Below are 20,223 nucleotides of genomic sequence, written 5' to 3' on the forward strand. Positions count from 1 at the left end.
GCAGGACATGCGTGATGATCTATCAAAGGGTAATGAAAAATATGATCAGACAAGAGAAAGTATTATCACAAAACTCCATGGAATTATCAGTGAGAGTCAGTGACGTCAGAGAGTTTAAGGACAAGGAATTAACCTTTGACCTGGGCTTTAAAGAAATGGTCAGATTTTACCAGGTAGAAGTGAAGGTAGAAGAAGGGCAAGAAGATGCTGATTCAGATTCTACCTCTAGCAGGACTTTTATACCTTCTTACCTCAAGCTGAAGTAGCACACAGAGTGTGTGCCATGGCTAGCAACCTCATCCTGCATAACATATGCAGCAGGGGAAGAAAAATTGGCAAATTAATTCATTACTAAGGATGCGATAGGAACAACAATTCTTCTTTAAGACAAACAAATTCTTCATGTCAATAAGAGATTCCTGCCTTCTATTAAAGACAACAGGGCTCATATTTTCCACACCTTACATTTTCTAACAGGAAAGCCGTTTCAGAAAACCTTCTCCTGTGATTACTTTACCTATAATCAAGCTGCAAAATGAGGACACTTCACAAATAGAGATACAAACAGAAAGAGCTGGCCAAGTATTTCCCCCTACCTTGAACATTAGCCTGGCTCACAGACCTCTTCTCTCAGGATTCCCAAAACTTCAGAACCAGAAGATCCCTTTAGAGATCATCTATTCTAGTCCAACCAACACTCTGATTTTACAAAGTTAAATAAACTTCGATATTTCCCTCCTATCGTTGAGCTTCAAACATCAGCATTCATGTGAATGAGCTCTCCAACACGCTGACTCTACCATTCCTTGACTTGGATACCAAAGTCCGTTCAGCTCCATTCTAGCCACGCATCAGGAGAGGTGCACCTTGAACCTTATCATTCAAAACCATACTACCTGACTGCAATCTCTTTTCCCTCTACCTATTCCATTTCTTCAGTCCTGTTGAACATGGTCTTCATGCTGGTCACTTCTCTTAGTGACCTTCCTATCTTCCTAGTCTAAATACTCTTCTGGCTTCACTATGATAAGGTTCTTGATAGCACCTTAGCATTTCTTGGATACTTGATCTCTCACTATATCTTCCTTATCCGTTTATACTGTTGGGTAGAAACCAAACTCTGCTCCCAGACTGCCAAACAATTCTGGAATAAGTCATGAAAACAATGACTGAGTCAACTGTAAGTTCATACTATTTACCATAAGTTAGATTGTAATTAAAATTTGGAAATCAGGTCTTGTTCTCATCATCAAGGATACGTAAGACTAGAAAAAAAGAGGTGGGATGGGAGAAGGAAGGAAAGTAGAATGGCTGCTGGGTGCTGCCTTATTATCTGCAAAATATTAAGAGAATCAGAAGTGGGTGCCAGGATATTTGATGGATCCTCTCTAGAGGATTTATTGAAAGCTATAGATAAAGAATCACACAGAACGGGGCATGAAGGAGTTTTAATCTTACTGGTAAAGGAAGAACTCGTGATGATAAGAATATGAATTTATCAAATTATCAAAGTATGAACTCCTTATAACATCATCCACGATTGATCCGTATCTTCCCCACAAACTTTGCCTCTTAGAATCACTTTTCCTTCCAAACACATCTCTCATATAAACTTCTACATCAAGCCTTTCCTTATTCCCATCAGCTACTAATGACTTTCCCCTCCAAAAAAGTCACCTTGTATTTATAGTACCTCCTTCTAGACTACCTCCCCATAAAGCAACTATTACCCTCAGGTTCAAAGGTATGTGGGATTCTGCATTTCTAGAATAGTAGCTGACCAATCCCCACCAGTATGCTTTCTTCTAACAGTTAACCAATTGGCTCAAAGCAAAGGTATTTGCTAAGATAGCATAGTAAGAAAAGAACTTACAAAACATTCCTCTCTTCCCTCCCTTCCCCATTAACCTAAGGAACATTCCCCTAAGTCCACAGGAAGAGTGGACACAAACTGAGAGTATAATGTCAGTCAAGCACCCAAGTAGGGAACATATATGGCCAAAGCCAACTTATAAATGGCCAGAGTTTGTGGGGAAGATATGGATCAATCATGGATGATGTCACAGAGAGCTCATACTTTGACAATTTAATACATTCATGTTCTTATCATCATGAGTTCTTACTTTACCAGTACAGATTAAAACTCCTTCTTGCCCCATTCTGTGTGATTCTTTATCTATAGCTCTCAATAAATCCTCTAGAGAGGATCCATCTAATATCCTGGTGCTCACTTCTGATTCTCTGCAAGACCCCAGTGAGTTTTTTTCCTCATACAGTCCTCATGTTGCTCCCCTCTGGGCACAGTATCTCTACTGATTAAGCTATTTCACAGGGTTTCCTGGATCTACTCCTCCCTACAGCTGAACTATCAGCTTCCAAGGCTAATTCTCACTTCAATCTACAGTCAGCTTTCTCCTCTGCTGCCACTAGATATTCTCACTCCTTGAAGCTGCTCTCTTCTTGGAAGGTTATCTCCTTGAGTCTATCTAGAAACTCTTTCTTGGCTCCCTGTCTCAAATCGAGAGACTCAGTCAATTTTAGATGCCTCTTCCAATTCAATCAAACTTTTTCCCACCTTGAAAAACCATACAGGGTATAGGCACCTAGTTATACTTAGTTTAACCTATCATTATTTTGCCCCCTTGTGTTATAGGATTATATCCCTAAAATACAAATTTTTATTTTGCTTATGTTTGTATGTGCACATCTTGTCTTCATTCATAAACTGTAAGCATCTTCAGGGCAGGGAATTTCTTTCTTTTTTCTTATATCCCCAGAACATAGTAAAGTGCCTGGCACATGGAAAATGCATAATAAATGCTTATTCATTGATTGATGAAAGCTAATTCATTCTCTAAGCTTCAGCTCAAATGTTACCTCCTCCACAAAACCTCTCCTAATCTCACCAACCAGAAAAGATTTCTCCTTCTTTGACACTCCCACAACATCTTATCATATTATTTATTATTATTATTTTTAATCTCCCTCTCACTCATTTTATTTATATCCATGCCTTATCTTTCCTACTAGAATATAAGTTCCTTGAGACCAGAAACCATATCTTAGTCATCATTATTCACAGTTGTGCTGGGGGACCCTGAACATAGTAGGCACTTGATAAATGCCAAACAGAAGAGCCACCTTTCTTTTCAGTTCAAATCTGCAGAACTCATCATGGCTTATCCTCTCTAAGTGGGACTTATAGAATTCAAAGCTCTCTGCTTGGAAGGTTATCTCTTTGGGTCTATCTAGAAACTCTTTCTCGGCTCCCTGTCTCAAATCGAGAGACAGAATCGAGCTTCCTCAGCACTCATGATCACAGCATGTTGGTACTGTAGACAGGGGCAGAAGGAAAGTTTTCCTAAAAAAAAAAGAATCAATATCTATATGGCATGAGTCCCTGAAAGAGAGAATTCAAGTCCCAATAATAAGTATAGATATAGTATATCTATAAACTAACCGAACAGATTTAAATTAAAAAATATTTTTCCAAAAAAATTTTTTTCCAACACTATTCACATGTTATACCCTCTACCAAAAAAATAAACAAATAAATATCATAGCATCCTCCCTATTTCATGGGTCCTCCCCATCACCCATTTAGAAAGAATACAAAAAACATCCATTTGTCTCATGATATACCTTGTGTCAGAAGATTGCTCTGCTCTGCTTTGTTGTTAACATTATACAGCTCAACCCCCAACCCCAAAAAAGGGGCAGCTAGGTGTCTCAGTGAGTGGAGCACTGGCCCTGGAGTCAAGAGGACCTGAGTTCAAACCTGGCCTCAGATACTTGATACACGTACTAGCTGTGTGACCTTGGGCAAGTCACTTAACCCCAACTGCCCTGCCTTCTCCCCGCCAAAATATGTGGTCATGCTCAGGTAACTAAATCTAAGAATTGATATTAATACAATGAAAGATAAATAGTAAAATACGTACATGACATCAGGGCTGTTAGCGGTGGTCACCAGCACATAGAGATCAAACATTATATCTAGGATATTTGTAAAATAGGATGATCCTTCTACTGTTTTAAGATTCCTAAAGAGAGAGAGAGGAAAAAAAACACACACGCAAGTATAAGAAAAATGAGCAATGGACCCACAAATGTACTTTTTGACCTTGCAGTGGTCATGTGGTTGTAACTGTCCAGTGATAAAGTCACCTTCTGATTTAAGAATCCATCTTGGATAACGGATAACTCAAATGTAAGAGGACCCAGAAGAGAAGATTCTAGCAGCGTCCTTACCTATCACCAAACAATTTCAAGGCCATAAGGGAGAACATCAACACATTGAACATGAGCAAGAGAAATACATAGAGAACCTCAGGCAAAGTGTTCCGGATACTTCGGAAGGCTCTTCGAATCTGCCAAGACAAATATTTAATTTTACTCTGGATGCAACCAAAACTACCATTATGATTTCTCCTTGAGAGAAATTAGCTGTCTATTTGAGAAAAAAAAAACCTGTAACATATCAAGCCAACCCTCTTACCTGACGACTTTCAGGAAAGTTGATTAAGAAGAGAGGTCTCAGGAATCTTGACCATCGAACACTGTGGATGTTAAAGACTCTAAGGGATCCATAGATAATCAGATCTAATAAGGTCAGCTATAAAAGAAATACAACAAGAAGTTAAGAGAGGACTAACGGAGGAAAAAAAGGCAAACAATAAATGGTTTTAGGGAGAAAACACTAAAACACAATGAAATCTCATTAATTTCGACTGTCTAATTCATATTTGTCACTTTCAGCAGGGCTTAGGCGATGGCTTACCTCATCCCAGAGACAATAGGATTAGTTAACCAAGTAAATAATGCAAGTAATAGATATTGTCCTGGTGTGAAATTGGTGCTCAAATCTTTGTTGAAAATCAAAAAGCATCAGGGCATGGTGGCCCGTGGCTGTAATCCCTGCTACTAGAGGAAGCTGAAGTAGTAGATTACCTGTGTTTGGGAGTTCTGAGCTTCAGCAGGGCTAAAGTCAATCAGGTGTCCTCACAAAGTCCAGCACTACTATGTTGAGGACCTGGGAATGGAGGACCACTAGGCTGCCTAAGGAGAAGTAAATCAACCCAGGTTGGAAAATGGAGTGGATTAAAGTTTCCATGGGGCAGCTAAGTGGCTCAGTGGATAGAGCACTGGACTTGGAATCAGGAAGACTCATCTTCCGGGGTATAAATCTGGCCTCAGACACTTATTGACTGTGTGACCCTCGGCAAATCACTTCACCCTGTTTGTCTCAGTAAAATAAGCTGGAGAAGGAAATAGCAAACCATCCCAGTATCTTTACCAAGAAAACCCCAAATGGAATCACAGAGTCAAACAGGACTAAAAACTACTGAACAACAACAAAGTGTTGGGATTAAGCCCATGAGTAGTTTTAGTACTTTTAGCCCAGGTGAGATAGGGAGACCCAATCCCAGGAAAGGAAAAGGAAAAAAGAAAAGGTGGGGAGGGGAATAGAGGGAGGGAAAGAACTGGGGGTGGGGAGGGAGAGGAACAAAAAATCCTTTATTGAGTGTCTACTATATTCACGGTACTAGGAATACAAAAGAATCTACTAGATGCTAGAAATAAAAAGATAAAAATAGGGGCAGCTAGGTGGCACAGTGAGTAGAGCACCAGCCCAGGAGTCAGGAGGACCTGAGTTCAATCCACCCTCAGACACTTGACACACTTACTAGCTGTGTGACCTTGGGCAAGTCACTTAATCCCAATTGCCCTTCATTCCCCCTTCTAAAAACAAACAAAAAAGATAAAAATAAAACTCTCTGCCCCCTAGGTGCTTAACTCGACATGCACATATAAAGGAAATACAAAAAAAAATACTTGCATGAGTTGAGTGTACATACGTAAGTATACACAAGATATGTACAAAATAAATGCATAAATACAAAGCAAGGGGGAAGAGAAAAACAAGTATAAAAGCCTCAGTCTTTGCTTTCAAGGGTATTAAAATCCACTTGATGAGATGAGATACATGCCTAGCACTGAATATTTTATTTTGGATGGATTAAAATTGTATGTCTGCTACAGGCCTATTCCCTTTAAAGCATGAAAGTGAGAGAGAAATCTCTCTCTCCTACTTCTAACCCTGTTTCTAAACAGTATTTTGGGGGTGTTCTTTAAAAAAAGTCATTTCCACTTCATTTTATTTTAGGATTGGAAGAATCCAGGGAATAAATCATGACTTTACAACAAGGAAGCAAAGAGCAGTCTGTCTCTCTGCAGAGTAACTATAAAGACTGATTGAAGCATATGTTTCAGACAAGGCCAATTCGTTGACTTTTTGCTTGACTGTACTTATTTGTTACAAGGGAGGGTTCAATTGGTGCAGGGGGGCAGTCACTGGGGACTAAGAGTGATATTTTTTTAAAAAAGTAAAATATTCAATGGTAAAACATTTTTTAAAAGTAAAATATAAAATAGTAAAATAGTTAAAAAGAAAAAAAATTGCCAAATAAGATTATTTTAAAAGAATACAGGAGATACAAAGATCCATGGGAAAGGCAACAGATTTTTTCCCCTTAAATATAGTACATATAAGCATAACCACAAGATAGGAGTGAAGTAACATCTAGGATAATTTTTTTTAAGGATCGCTTTCTACAAAGTTTTACAAAGCCACAGATAGAAACAGTACATATAATATCAGATTTTTTTTCAATGTATTAAATGGCTTTGCTGACTTCTTAAAAAAAACACAACTTTTTAATAAAGGATGGGACTCTGTGAGAAGGGAAGGGGGGAGTGCAGGGGGAAATGTAGGTGATGTTCAAAGCACAAGATATCGATTAAAATCAATTTTTCCCCCAAAGGTCAATTTCTCTATCTTTGATGATGTGATACTTTAGGAAATATTTCCACAAACTATGATATCTTCCCTTTCTCTTTCCCACTCCAATTTTCCTCCACCTGTAACATTTATCATTGAACAAAGGGGCCATAAAGGCAAGTGTTAACTTTGACCTCTGTACATGACACAGTGAAAATTCAGATTATTTTTTTTTTAAAGAGAGACACAGAGAGTGACCAAGTTTTACAGACTCTGACCTGACTTGTGATTCTCCCTCTCCCCAGAATTTAAACCAAACCACAACTTCCTGGCCACAAGCAGCAACCTCAGCATGACAGAAACTGAAAAGCAAATGAGAAGTAATAAGGAAGAGTCGGTTCTGCATCCTTGGGTATGAAGAAAATTTATAAAGGATAGACCAAGCAGCCGAGTCTGTCATTTCCCTCTGCCAAATCTTTTAAGACACAACACATAAGACTCACCAGTATGGTTAGCATGATACAGATGTTTTTCGTATCCTTCCAAAAAACTGTACGTGGAGTGACTTTTGCAAATTGTACAAGCCGCCCGAAAAACACACAAAGGCAAAGAACTTCAGTGAGTGAGGTAGCCTGCACATTGACAAAACAGAACCAGATTTATCATCATTTGACTTAGTATTTCTAGACTGAGCTTTAATATTCTCTTGCCCCTGTTCCAACATTCTTCTTCTCACTCAGAAGATCAGAAAATGAAAAAACACCACTGAAAATTTTTATAAAGGGGCATCTAGGTGTCGCAGTAGATAAAGCACCGACCCTGGGGTCAAGAGGACCTGAGTTCAAATTGGGCCTTAGACACTTAGTAGTGGTGTGACCCTGGGCAAGTCACTTAACCCTGATTGCCTCCCCTTCCCAAAGAAAACAATTGTTATAAAGTGGGAAGAGAAGGAATACTGGGAGAAATTATGGTGATATAAAAAATAAAATAAAATACATTAACATAAAAAAATTGCTATAGTCCTTAGTGGTTTAACAATATGTCCCACAAAAGAAGGCACATGTAGGTTATTCTAAATTACAGTGCTTCATTTAAGATAATTCACTCTTCTTGTTAACAAGCTTTAGAACTGGAAAGGACCTTACAAATTGGATAGTCCAACCCCACTTTCCCCATTTTAAAGATGAGGAAACTGAGTCTCAGAAAGGCTAAGTGTTTTATCCAAATTTACACAGAAGGGATGCAGCACAACCAGGATTTGAACCCAAGTCCTTTGATTTTAGATCCAATGTTCATAGAATCATAGATTTAGAGCTGGAAGGAACCTTAGAAACTGAGCCCAAGCCCCTCATTTTATAGATAAGGAAAAAGAGGCTGAAAAAGGTTAAATGACTTACCCAGGGTAGTTAAGTAATCTTTCCTTTGCAGCCAGGTGGCATGGTGAATGCAGAACTGGAATTGGAGTCATGAAGACCTGAGTTCAAATCCTGCCTTAGACACTTACTAGTTGTGTGACCTGGGGAAGTCACCTAATCTTCTCAGGCTCGGTTTTCTCATCTTTAAAATAGGGCTAATAATAGCATCTAACTCACATGGTTATTGTATGGATCAAGTGAGAGATAATATACGTAAAGCTCTATGCAAACCTTAAAACACTATAAAAATGCTAGCTATTATCATTTACCATGTGCCTGCTGGGATACAGCTCACCAGCAAGGTAAGATGATTATAAAAAGTCTGATTCTTTGCCATAAATTATTAGGCTGCATCTAGACATGCTATATCTTGAATATCCAAGAGCGGTTTACCCAGTAGTAGGGGAAATTCTCAAATCACAATATTTCATTAATTCCTTTGATATTCTTGACCTTTTGCTCTTCCTGATGAATTTTGGTATTATTCCCTCTAGCTCTATAAAATAATTTTTGGTAGTTTGATTGGCATGGCACCGAATAAGTAAATTAATTTAGGTAGAATTGTCATTTTTATTATGTTGGTTTGGCCTACCCATGAGCAATTGATATTTTTCCCGTTGTTTAGTCTGACTTTATTTGTGTGGAAAGTGTTTTGTAATTGTGTTCATGCAGTTCCTGGGTTTGTCTCACCAGATAGAATCCCAAGTATCAACGACAATGTTGAGACACCAAAGGCTCTATGACTCTGCCATGCTTGGTTGGCGAAGTAAGAGAATGAAGCCCTCTTGGGCACCAGAATAATATTAAGGTTCCCTCCTTGGGGCTGCTTTTGCATCCCAGAGTGACAACTGCACCACAGTCAGAAGCCCCATTAAGGATGGATCCCCTATGGCTGGGAAAGGGGAGTTGCTAGGTACATGAAGCCAATCCAGGTAGCTGAGTAGATTTCAATCATATAGCAACAGTGCTATGAATAAAGAGAATGTATTTTGGTGGCACTTTTCTTTATTAGAAACTTTCCTACTGGGATAGAAATAACATTGGAAGTATAAGGAGACATTCCAGAAAGTCTGGGTGAGGGTGCAAAATGGATTACGGCATTATGCCTAACTCAATAACCAAATGTGACCAGAGACATAAAATAAATATCAGACACTCTTGGGAAAGGGAAAGGGCGAGGGAAAGGAGTTTGAGCAAGGTTAGAAAAGATGGGGAGATCAGAGGAACCCAACTAGTTCTCAGTCAGTCAATAAATATTTAAGCCTACTATGTGCCAGGTACTGTGGTAAATGTTGGAGATACAAATAAAAGGCAAAACATAATTCCTTCCCTTGAGGAGCTCCCAGTCTAACAGGGGAGACAAAATGCAAATGACTATATAGAAACAAGCTATAAATAGGATAAATGGGACATAATCCAAAGAGGGGTGGCACTAGAATTAAAATGTAAGGAGATGTTATCAGGCAAATAGAAGGCTAAAGGTCAAGATTCTGGAGGGAGGACACTTGTGATTAGGCCTTTGCCATGACAGGGTAGGTTCTAGGTCTTAGTAGAAATCCATGATGCAGCTCCAAGAAATAGGCAATTGCCATCTTCTCTCCCAACTTTTTCTCCTAATCTTTCCTCCCTTCTAACCCTAACAGAATCTAATTCAAGCTCCCCTTCAAAGCCACAGATAGAAGGCTTGGTCTGATTTCAGGGGCCTCCAAGTCACTAATTCCTGAAATTCCTATATCAGGGACAAATCTTTCCATCCTACCATGAGAAAACAAAGACTCTGAATAATTCAACCACCAAGTGGCATTGCTATCCTAATACTATTCAGCAAGAATAATGGGATATTAAGAGAATTCTAATCACAGCAGCAGTCATGTATTTGACCCCAGTAAACCAGCTTTCTGGGTGAGTACCTACCTCTCCATGAGTGAATGACCTTCTGTCCCCCAACTCTGCCTTTCTCGTATATGCTCTTTGGGATGAGCGGGGCAAGTAATAGGGAACTACAATGGCCCAAACAAGAAAAATTGTAACAGTCAATTTGACCAACCACTCACATTTCAACCTGGGGTCTCCAAATGTATAAAATCAAGAAGTCTATAGAGATGCTTAAGCATTTCTTTTTTTTGGCTTGTGGATAAAACCCTGATCCCTCCCAGAAAAATAGCCTTTATGTGGGGGACTGCATTTAGCCTAAGAAAGTCCATGGAACTTACAAAGCCCATGAAGATGGTTCCAATCAATGGTTCTGACCAAAATTTCTGTCTGAAGGATTAAGACAAAAAGCATTATTATGAAAGGCTCTTTTGTCTCACTGCCGAATAGGTGTTCAAAATAGACACATCCCAACCTGGGGTCTTATTTTACACAGGCAATTTCCTAGGTAAAATGATGAAGGGAAAGGGAGTACTATGAACGCCCAAAATTCAGATTTCTGTTTTGATGCCCAGAAGTGGACAGATTCAGTCAATCAGCCATATATCTTCTTCATTTACTGCAACGGCAGGGTGAACAGGGTGAAGAATATAACTGTTCTATCAGGCTCAGTTCTTCCATGACTTAAGGAGATTCACACTGGGATTTACAAGAGGAAGAGCAGAAACAATTAAGATATAACCAGACAACCTAAGTCTCAGATTTCTCCTCCAAACAAAAAGGAGATGTACACATTAAAAGAGTTCAAAGTAATCAACTGTACTGAAATCATCAGAATAGTAGCTCTTAGGATAATCATTCAGATACTTAAATACTGATGATTTTCTAAAATGACTAGCTCCAGCCTCTTCTTACAGGTAGGTTCCGTTACCTGTGCTAATGAAAGGGGCCAGAGGCAAGGAACACCATTCCCTGCATTCAAAAAACTTCTCCCTCTAAGGTAGGGAGAAGTAACTTGGCGCATTAGCACCCAGAGGGTCCAGGGCCACCTGAGGCAATTGTTGCTGGCCCTCTACCATTAAAACTTTTTTTCTTGTCTTTATTTTTCCTTCTTCTCTTCCTTTTGTCTTCCACTCTATCTTTTTTTCCTTTCCTTTTTTCTTCTTCTCTTCCTTATGCCTAAGGGCATTATTTGTGGAACTCTCAATAGAGTTCCTGACTCCTCCTCTTGCCATTAGTCCTTTCTCTCTGGCCATAATTTATTTCCCACTTAACTTCATAAAAACTTTTTCCAAGTACCAAATATTCTGAGCAAGGGGCCCAAAGAACCTGTACTTTATATTATCTGCAGTTACGATGGTGGAGCTACTTGGGAAAGTCCAACTCTAGGCCGGAGAAACTTAAAACTGTATAGCACCCACCTCTACAATCTACTTTAGTATGAGAAAAGTAATGGGAATTGAAGACTAAATGGAGATCACCATTGGGAGTGGATTAGAGTATTGGATGCTACCTCTGAGTGTGGCTGCCAGAATCCCTATTTCCTAGAACAGAATTACCACTAATTGTATTGTATTAATGATTTTTATAAGAGAAATAATAGATGATTTTGTATGGATGCACTCATGCTCATTCTGAAAAAAACAAAATTCTGCACTGAAAAAAAGTTTCAGGATTATTAAGACATGACAAACTCATTCATACCAAAGACAGTTTATACAGCTGTTTTTCCAGGATGTTGATGTTCTGAAGTTGCTCTTTCTGCCCATTTTTCTTCCTCAAAACAGGAAAGGATTTAACTAAATCATCTTGGGAAGCAAACAAAGAAGAGCTATGTCAGGCTATCAGAGCCCTACAAAGACAGCTGAGTGGTTGAGTGATCACATCCTTTCCTGTTGTTCCGATAGGGGCAAGAGGGAGTTACAACGATAGGATGTCATTGGGACCTGAATGGGGGTGCAGAGGGGGTCGATATGGAAGTGTGAAAAGTTATTGGTCAAAGGGAGGAAGAAAATAAAAGAGTCCGGAGGCAAACTCAAGAAACTATACACATTTGCCTGGGGTCCTTCCCCTGTTTACCTTTAAGAGTAAGGAAAAATAGAAGCCAGGCTGAGAGGTATCTTTTTTTACATGTAGCTATGAAGACATGCTGGTCTGCCTTGTGTAACTTGGAGAAAGTAAATTTTTTTTCTATAAAGCAGTGGTTCTCAAAGTGTAGTCTGGGAACCTTTTCAGTGTGTTTGCAAAGTCAGAATTATTTTCATAATAATATCAAGACACCATTTACCTTTTAAAGTACTCCTCCCCTTTCTAACTACTTATTTGCATGAAGTCAAATTTTCTTGACATTCTTCAAACAAAAAAACACATCACTACAGGTTGAATGTAGAGGCAGATATGAGAATCTAACTGTTCTACTAAGCCAGACATAAGAGATTTGCAAAAATATGTAAAACAATTCCACTCTTCTTATTACTTCTTTTTGTTTTGGAAACTATAGTGACTTTTCATTAAAAATGTTATGTATAGTAATGTAGTGGGTTTGTTATTTTAAAATTAATATATAATTTTTTTAATTTAGCAGTTTTATCTTCTAATATAGTAAATATCAATAGATATAGCCCCCATGAACAAAAGGTCTTTGGGGTCTTCAATAATTTTTAAGAGTGTAAAGAAGTCCTAAAAACAAAGAATTTTAGAACCATCACTGTAAAGAAACTTCATCTCCATAGGATGTCCCCCAGGTTACAATTTTAAGAATGTCATCTTAGATCTGTAAAGTTGAAGACAGAGTCACTGGCAGGATCAGTCAGTCAATAAACATTTATTAGTCCCTACTATATGCCAGACACTATGCTAAAGAGCTGAGGATACAAAAAGAGGCAAAAGACAGTCCCTTCCCTCAAGGAGCTCACAGTTTAATGAGGGAGACAAGAAGCAAACAAATATGCACAAACAAGCTATATTCAGAATAAATTGGAAATAATTCAGAGAGAGAAGGCACTAGATATGAGGGACTGGGTTAGCATTCCTGTAAAAGGTGAGATTTTAGCTGGGATTTAAAGGAAGCCAGAGAAGTTGGTGGGCAGAGATGAGGAGAGAAAGCATTCTAGTCACTAGGGGACAGACAGAGAAAATGCCCAGCGCCCAGGGAGAGAATGTCTTCTTCATGAGATAGCAAGAAGGCCAGTGTCACTGGACTGAAAGCAGAGAGTTTAAGGTCTAAGAAGACTGGAAAGGTAGGAGAGGGCTAGGTTATGAAGGACTTTGAATGCCAGAGGATTTTGTATTTGATTCTGAAGGTGATAGGGAGTCACTGGAGTTTACTGAGTGACGTGATCAGATATGAGTTTTAGGAAAATCACTTTAGTAGCTGAAATGAAGAATGGATTGGAGTAGGGACAGACTTGAGGCAGGCTGACTCATCAGCAGGTTGCTGCAATAATTGAAGCATGAAGCGATAAAGGTCTGCACCAGAGTGGTGGCAGAGTCAGAGGAGAGAAGGTGGCAAATTTGGGAGATGTTGCAAAGGTGAAATCTACAAGTTTTCTGACAGATTGAATATGGGGGGGCGGGGTGAGAGATAGTAAAGAATTCAGAATGACTCCTAGACTGTGAGCCTGAGGGACTGGAGAATAGTATTCCCCTTTACAGTAATAAGGAAGGTAGGAGCCAGAGGAGAGTTAGGGGAAAGGTAATGAGATCAGTTTTGCATATGTTGAGTTTGAGATGTCTACTGGACACCTAGTTTGAGATTTCTTTTTTTTTTAATTAAGATTTTTTTATTTTTAGTTTACAACACTCAGTTCCACATGTTTTTGAGTTCCAGATTTTCTTCCCTTCATTCCCCTCTTTCCTCCCCTCCACCAAGATGGCATGGAATCTGATATATCTTTTACATATAGCTTCACATTAAAATTATTTACACAATGGTCAAGTTGTAAAGAAGAATTATGACCAATGGAATGAATCATGAGAAAGAAGAAACAAAACCAAAAAAAAGGGGAGAACAAATAGTTTGCCTCAATCTGCATTCAGACTCCATAGTTCTTTCTCTGGATATTGATAGCTCTCTCCATCATGAGTCCTTTGGAGCTGTCTTTGAACCTTGTATTGCTGAGAAGAGCCAAGTCTATCCAAGTTAGTCATCACAGAATCAATATATCTGTGGTTGTATACAATGTTCTCCTGGTTCTGCTCTGCTCACTCAGCATTATATCATGTAGGTCTTTCCAGGTTATTATGAAGTTCGTATCTTCCCCATTTCTTATAGCACATTCATATACCACAACTTGTTTAGCCATTCCCCAATTGATAGGCATCCCCTTGATTTCCAATTCTTTGCTACCACAAAAAGAGCTGCTATAAATATTTTTGTATATACAGGACTCTTTCCCACTTGTGTGGTCTCTTTGGATATGGCCCTAGAAGTGGTATTGCCTGGGTCAAAGGGTATGCACATTTTTATAGCCCTTTGGGCATAGTTCCAATTGCTCTCCAGAATGGCTGGATCAATTCACAACTCCACCAACAATGTAACAGTTTTCCAATTTTCCCACATCCTCTCCAGCATTTATCATTTTCCTGTTTTGTCATGTTAGCCAATCTGACAGGAGAGATGTGGTACCTAAGAGTTGTTTGATTTGCATTCTCTAATCAATAATGATTTAGCACATTTTTCATATGCCTATAGAGATCTTTAATTTCTTCCTCAGAAAGCTGTCTTGTTCATATCCTTTAAACCATTTCTCAACTGGGGAATGACTTGTATTACTATAAATTTGGCTCAGTTCCCTGTATATTTTAGAGATGAGGCCTTTATCAGAGACACTGTTTGCAAAGATTTTCTCCCAATTTTCTGCTTCCCTCTTAATCTTTGTTGCTTTGGCTTTTTATACAAAAACTTGTCAATTCAACATAATCAAAATTATCCATTTTGCATTTTGTAATGCTTTCTGTCTCTTGTTGTATCATGAATTCTTCCCTTTTCCATAAATCTGGTAGGTAACTATTCCCTGCTCTCCCAATTTCTTATAGCATCAGCCTTTATTCCTAAATCATGAACCCATTTTGACTTTATTTTGATACACGGTGTAAGATATTGGTCTATGCCCAGTTTCTGCCCTACCATTTTCCAATATTCCCAGCAGTTTTTGTGAATAGTGAATCAGCCCAGAAGCTGGATTCTTGGGTTTATCAAACAGTAGATTGCTATAGCCATTGACTACTGCATGTTGTGTACCTAAGCTATTCCACTGATCCACCACTCTGTTTCTAGCCAGTACCAAATAATTTTGATGATGCTGCTTCATAGTACAGTTTAATATCTGGTATGGCTAGGCCACCTTCCCTAGCATTTCTTTCATTAATTCCTAGATATCCGGACCTCTTGGTCTTCCAGACGAATTTTGTTGTTATTTTATCCAGCTCTCTAAATAGTTTTTTGGTAGTTTGATTGGAATGGCACTGGAATAAGTAAATTAATTTAGGTAAAATTGTCATTTTTATTATATTAGCTCAGCCTAACCATGAGCAACTGATGTTTTTCCATTTATTTAGATCTGACTTTATTTGTGTGAAAAGTGTTTCGTAATTATGTTCATATAGGCCCTGGGTTTGTCTTGGCAGGTAGAGTTCCAAATATTTTATAGTGTCTACAGTAACTTCAAATGGTATTTCTCTTTCTATCTCTTGCTGTTGGGCTTTGTTAGTAATGTATAGGAATGCCGAGGATTTATGTGGGTTTATTTTATATCCTGCAACTTTGCTAAGGTTGTTTATTATTTCAAGTAGCTTTTTACTTGATTCTCTGGGATTCTCTTAAGTAAATCATCGTATCATCTGCAAAAAGTGATAATTTAGTTTCTTGTTTGCCTATTCTAATTCTTTCAATTTCTTTTTCTTCTCTTATTGCTACAGCTAACATTTCTAGTACCAAACTGAATAATAGGGGTGATAATGGACATCCTTGTTTCACCCCTGATCTTATTGGGAATGCATCTAGCTTATTCCCATTACATAAGATGCTTGCTGATGGTTTTAGGTAGATGCTATTTATAATTTTAAGGAAGACTCTGTTTATTCCTATGCTTTCCAGTGTTTAGTTTGAGATTTCTAAAAGGAAGTTGGTGATACAAGATTGGAGGTCAGTAGAGAGGTTGAGGCAGGAAAGGTAAATTTGAGAATCATCAACTTAGAGATGGTAATTAAATCCAAAAAGCCTGGTGAAATCACCAACTGAAGTATATAGAGGGAAAAGAGAAGAAGGTCCATGACAGAACCCTGTGGGACATCTTTGGTTAGAAGGCATGATCTGGAAGAGGAACCAGCACAAGAGACTGTTAAAGAGCTATCAGATAGGCAGGAGGAGAACCAAGAGAAAGTGGTATTCTGAAAACCTAGACAGAAGAGAGGAAAGGGCAATCAATATTGTCAAGGCTGCAGAGAGGTCGAGGACTGATGGATCATGCCTGAAAAGCCATATCTATCATTTACTAGGTAGTGGCAAGGCAGAAAGGGATGCTGACCACGTTCCTCATTAGTTCCCTTCAGAATCTCTTTTTACCATGTTTTATGCAGAGTTAAACACAACACATCATACTAGTAGACAGTTAATATTTGTATATTATAAGATGAATGTGGTGGTTAGGATAGAAGATCTAAAGACATTAATTATTATAACATCATAACATGTTTGATAGTTTGCATCAAGTGACATGTTCTTTAGAACATCATTTCTCCTCTAATTTCCAACAGCTCCAAAGGAATTTCAATACTTGATGCATTTAATCTCATTGATTCAAGCACTCGCACTTATGATTAGAATTAGTAAACCATCCATGTCTGCCCATCCTGGTGGGTTCTCATTCACTTGTCCATGTCCTCCTGTAAATCTGTTAAAGGGAGTTCTACCCAATGTACTGGTGACATTCCAACTGATCTTACGCTCTCTTTTCAAAGGGAAGAGGAAGAAAACTAAGGAAATGGCATATGTGTAAAAGAATAGAATTTATTCTTCAAGAACACGGTTTCACAATACAAGATTTCTTTCCCACAAATAGAAAAACAGAAAATAAAATCAATAATTCAGATATGTTCAAGTTTGAGAAAAACAATAGAAATTTCACTATTCTGACAACTCATGTAAAACAGTTACTTGGCTTTTCATCTCTGGGACTTACCAGGAAAGGGAGTGGGTACACAGCAGGCTCCTCAAATAGAGCAAGAGAAAGATTTAGAAAAATAAAGAAGTAGGTGGCAACTTGCATAGCCCAGTGGCTATAAAGATAGTAAAATCTGGAGGGAAAAGAAAATAAAGGATATTATAAATAAATAGCAAATCAAGTTGTTACCAAAACATTTATTTCTTTCCTTAAAAGAAGGCTTGAATTTTTGGCAAAATACAACCCTTATAACTATGACCCTCTTTGCCCTTTCTTTTATGCAGAATTGGAGAGAGAAAAAGCCACCAAGAGACTTTCCTTTGCACAAGAGTTAAAAAGTAAAATTGAGTTTGCCTTTTTTATAGCCAAAATGAATCAATATTGCCCCTTAATGAATCAAATCACCCCATATCTGCTCACAAGTAAATTTTCAAAATATATCATATGGTATTTTTCTTACTCTTGAGATTAGTTTGCTTTTCACATAAAAATATTATATCTATATTAACAATAAAATTATATTCATACAATAATTAAGGACTGTTCAGCATGATCTCATTTGATAATCACAACAACCATTTGACAGATAAGGAAACTGAAATTGAGTTAAGCAAGACCCAAGTCTTTCAGACTCCAAGTCCATGGCTTTCTGCACTATACTTAACTAGTTTTGCTTGTGTTCATTCAGGAGGCACTTCAAAATCCAATATGCCTTGTTAATAACTATCCATCCATAAAAGCTGAGCAAAGAGAAGATAAGTGAAGTTATTTCTCATTATGATCCATTGTTGAATTAGAACATGGCTTCCTAGAGGGAGTTGCTAGACTGTTGTTTTTCATCTTTGTATGAAAAAAAAAATCTTTCCATCATTATTTCCCCCATTAACTTGCACACAGTAAGAAATATTTGTTGGATATATTTAATAAAGATTTCATAAAGATTTGCTGGATTTACTTAGCCTATTAACACATATTAACCGGAGAGTTCTGTTGATATCAGTGAGCTTAAAAAAATCTAAGTGAACAGTCTTCACCTTTTGAGTTCCTATCCATCCTTTAAAGTCCAACTCCAACACTGACTGCACCATGAGGAAGGCCTGAGCTCCCTAAGAGAATAATCTTTCCTTTCAGAATTCCCCTAACACTTTATTCTGCACCTCTCTAATCCAAGCCTTCACCTTTCAGTGTTGCGTCTTACCGGCATCTTTGTTTGTGTCTTCTTCTCTTACTAGAACACGGAAAATGTCTTATCTAAACCGTTGCCCTCACACTGGTACAGTGCCCTAAGCACAGGGTTTAATTCAATTTTTGTTAAATTAAAGCTGAAAAGAATATAGGGATAAGTAATCATCAGAGACAAATTTATTAAGTATCTACTGTGTTCTAAGGATTAGGCTAGGTGTTGAGGATACAGAAGTAAAACAGTGTCTTCCCTCCAGAAGCTTACGTTCTATTACAGGGTGGTGTGTACACAGTTAAGTAAACATAGGATATCTGATCCCCCTGAACAAATCCACAGTGATTGAGGAGGGAGGAGAATAAACACCAACAACTAGAGGAATCAGGACAGGCCTACTGAAGGAAGCTGTTCTTGAACTAAGCTAAGGGTTCCAAGAGGTACAGGGGATGAGGATGAGCATTCCATGTTTGGAGGCAGGAGTTGGAATGTAGTATGCAGGAAATATAGAATATATGAAAGGGAGTAATGTATAATCAGCCTGGAACGAAAGGCTGGGAAATAAAATGTAAACTAAGGAGGTACCCTTCCATTAAGAAATAGCTAAATAAATTATGGTTTCTAAATGTAATGAAATATTGTTGCACTATAAGCTATGATAAAATGGATGGTTTCAAAGAAACTGGGAAGACCTATGTGAAGTGATGAGAACCAGAATAATTTATATAATGACAACATTATAAAGAAAAGCAACGTTGAAAGACTTGAGAACTCTGATCAATGCAATGACAAATCACAATTCCCCACCTCCTGACCAAGAAGTGAGAGATTGAAGATGCAGAATGAGACATACATTTTTGAACATGGCCAATGAGATGGCTTCACTTGATTTTACATAGCTATTACAAGGACTTTACATATATATATATATATATATATTTCTTTTTTTATTGCTGCTCAATGGGTGAGGAGAGAGGTAGGAGGGAAAGAAAAGAAATACTTGTTTCTTGAAAAATAATTAATTTTATTTTTTTCAAAGATAGGTTGGAACCAGATTACAAAAGACCTTTAATACCAAACTGAGTTGTTTGTATTTTAACTTAAAGTCATGCGGGAGCTACGGAAGCTTCTTAAGCAGAGTTCCATGACCAGAAGTGATTTAAGTATGTCATGTTTTAAGTTTGGCAGCTGTGTGTAGGACAGAATGGAGAGGGAGAGAACCCGGATGTGGGGAAACCGACTAAGAAGGCTCTTGCAATATTCTAGACAAGACACGCCAAGGGCCTAGTTATATTATAGTGTGAGTAGAGAAAAGGGAACTGAAGTGAGAGATATTGAGGAGGCAGAATCAACAAAACTTGGTAAATAATGTCTATTGAAGAGCTAAGTGAAAGTGAAGAATCAAAGAAGACTCCTGGGTTGTGATCCTGGATGACTGGGAAAATGGCACTGCTCTATTTTGGACATACTAACATGAGGTGCCTATAAGACATCCAGGTGGAAATGTGTAACGGCAACCACACTGGCACACCCAGGAGGGCTGCTAGCGCAGGTTCTTTTATCGGCTTTACTAAGGAAAGAGACTTAAAAGGAGTCAATGATCTTCTTTAATTACATAGAAAAAATACAAAGGGGAATAAAGACCAACAGACAAGGCTCTACTGCCTGCATCAAAGCTTTACATCCACCACTGAATCAAGAGAGACTTTACCTCTGAGGAGTCGGGGAGCGAATCAAAACATCTTTCTCATAAGCGAGCACCCAAAGCAAAAGCTTACCTCTCAGAATATACACTCTTTAGGCTCATTAGAGTCT

The 20,223-nt window shown here is 38.2% G+C and overlaps 1 protein-coding gene across 1 annotated transcript in view; it reads right to left on the bottom strand.

Moving 5' to 3' along the window:
- The window catches only part of LOC118842497 (two pore calcium channel protein 2-like), a 91,675-nt gene that overhangs the window by 25,030 nt on the left and 46,422 nt on the right, over window positions 1-20,223 (bottom strand). Inside the window, exons 6-10 of the mRNA XM_036749977.1 lie at window positions 17,250-17,364; window positions 7,285-7,413; window positions 4,499-4,615; window positions 4,252-4,370; window positions 3,942-4,043 (exon numbers count right to left, since the gene is read on the bottom strand). Coding sequence (XP_036605872.1) covers window positions 3,942-4,043; window positions 4,252-4,370; window positions 4,499-4,615; window positions 7,285-7,413; window positions 17,250-17,364 — 582 coding nt within the window. The remainder of the gene's footprint in view (window positions 1-3,941; window positions 4,044-4,251; window positions 4,371-4,498; window positions 4,616-7,284; window positions 7,414-17,249; window positions 17,365-20,223) is intronic.

The sequence above is a fragment of the Trichosurus vulpecula genome, chromosome 3, assembly GCF_011100635.1.
Source record: "Trichosurus vulpecula isolate mTriVul1 chromosome 3, mTriVul1.pri, whole genome shotgun sequence".
Classification (NCBI taxonomy): Eukaryota; Metazoa; Chordata; class Mammalia; order Diprotodontia; family Phalangeridae; genus Trichosurus; species Trichosurus vulpecula.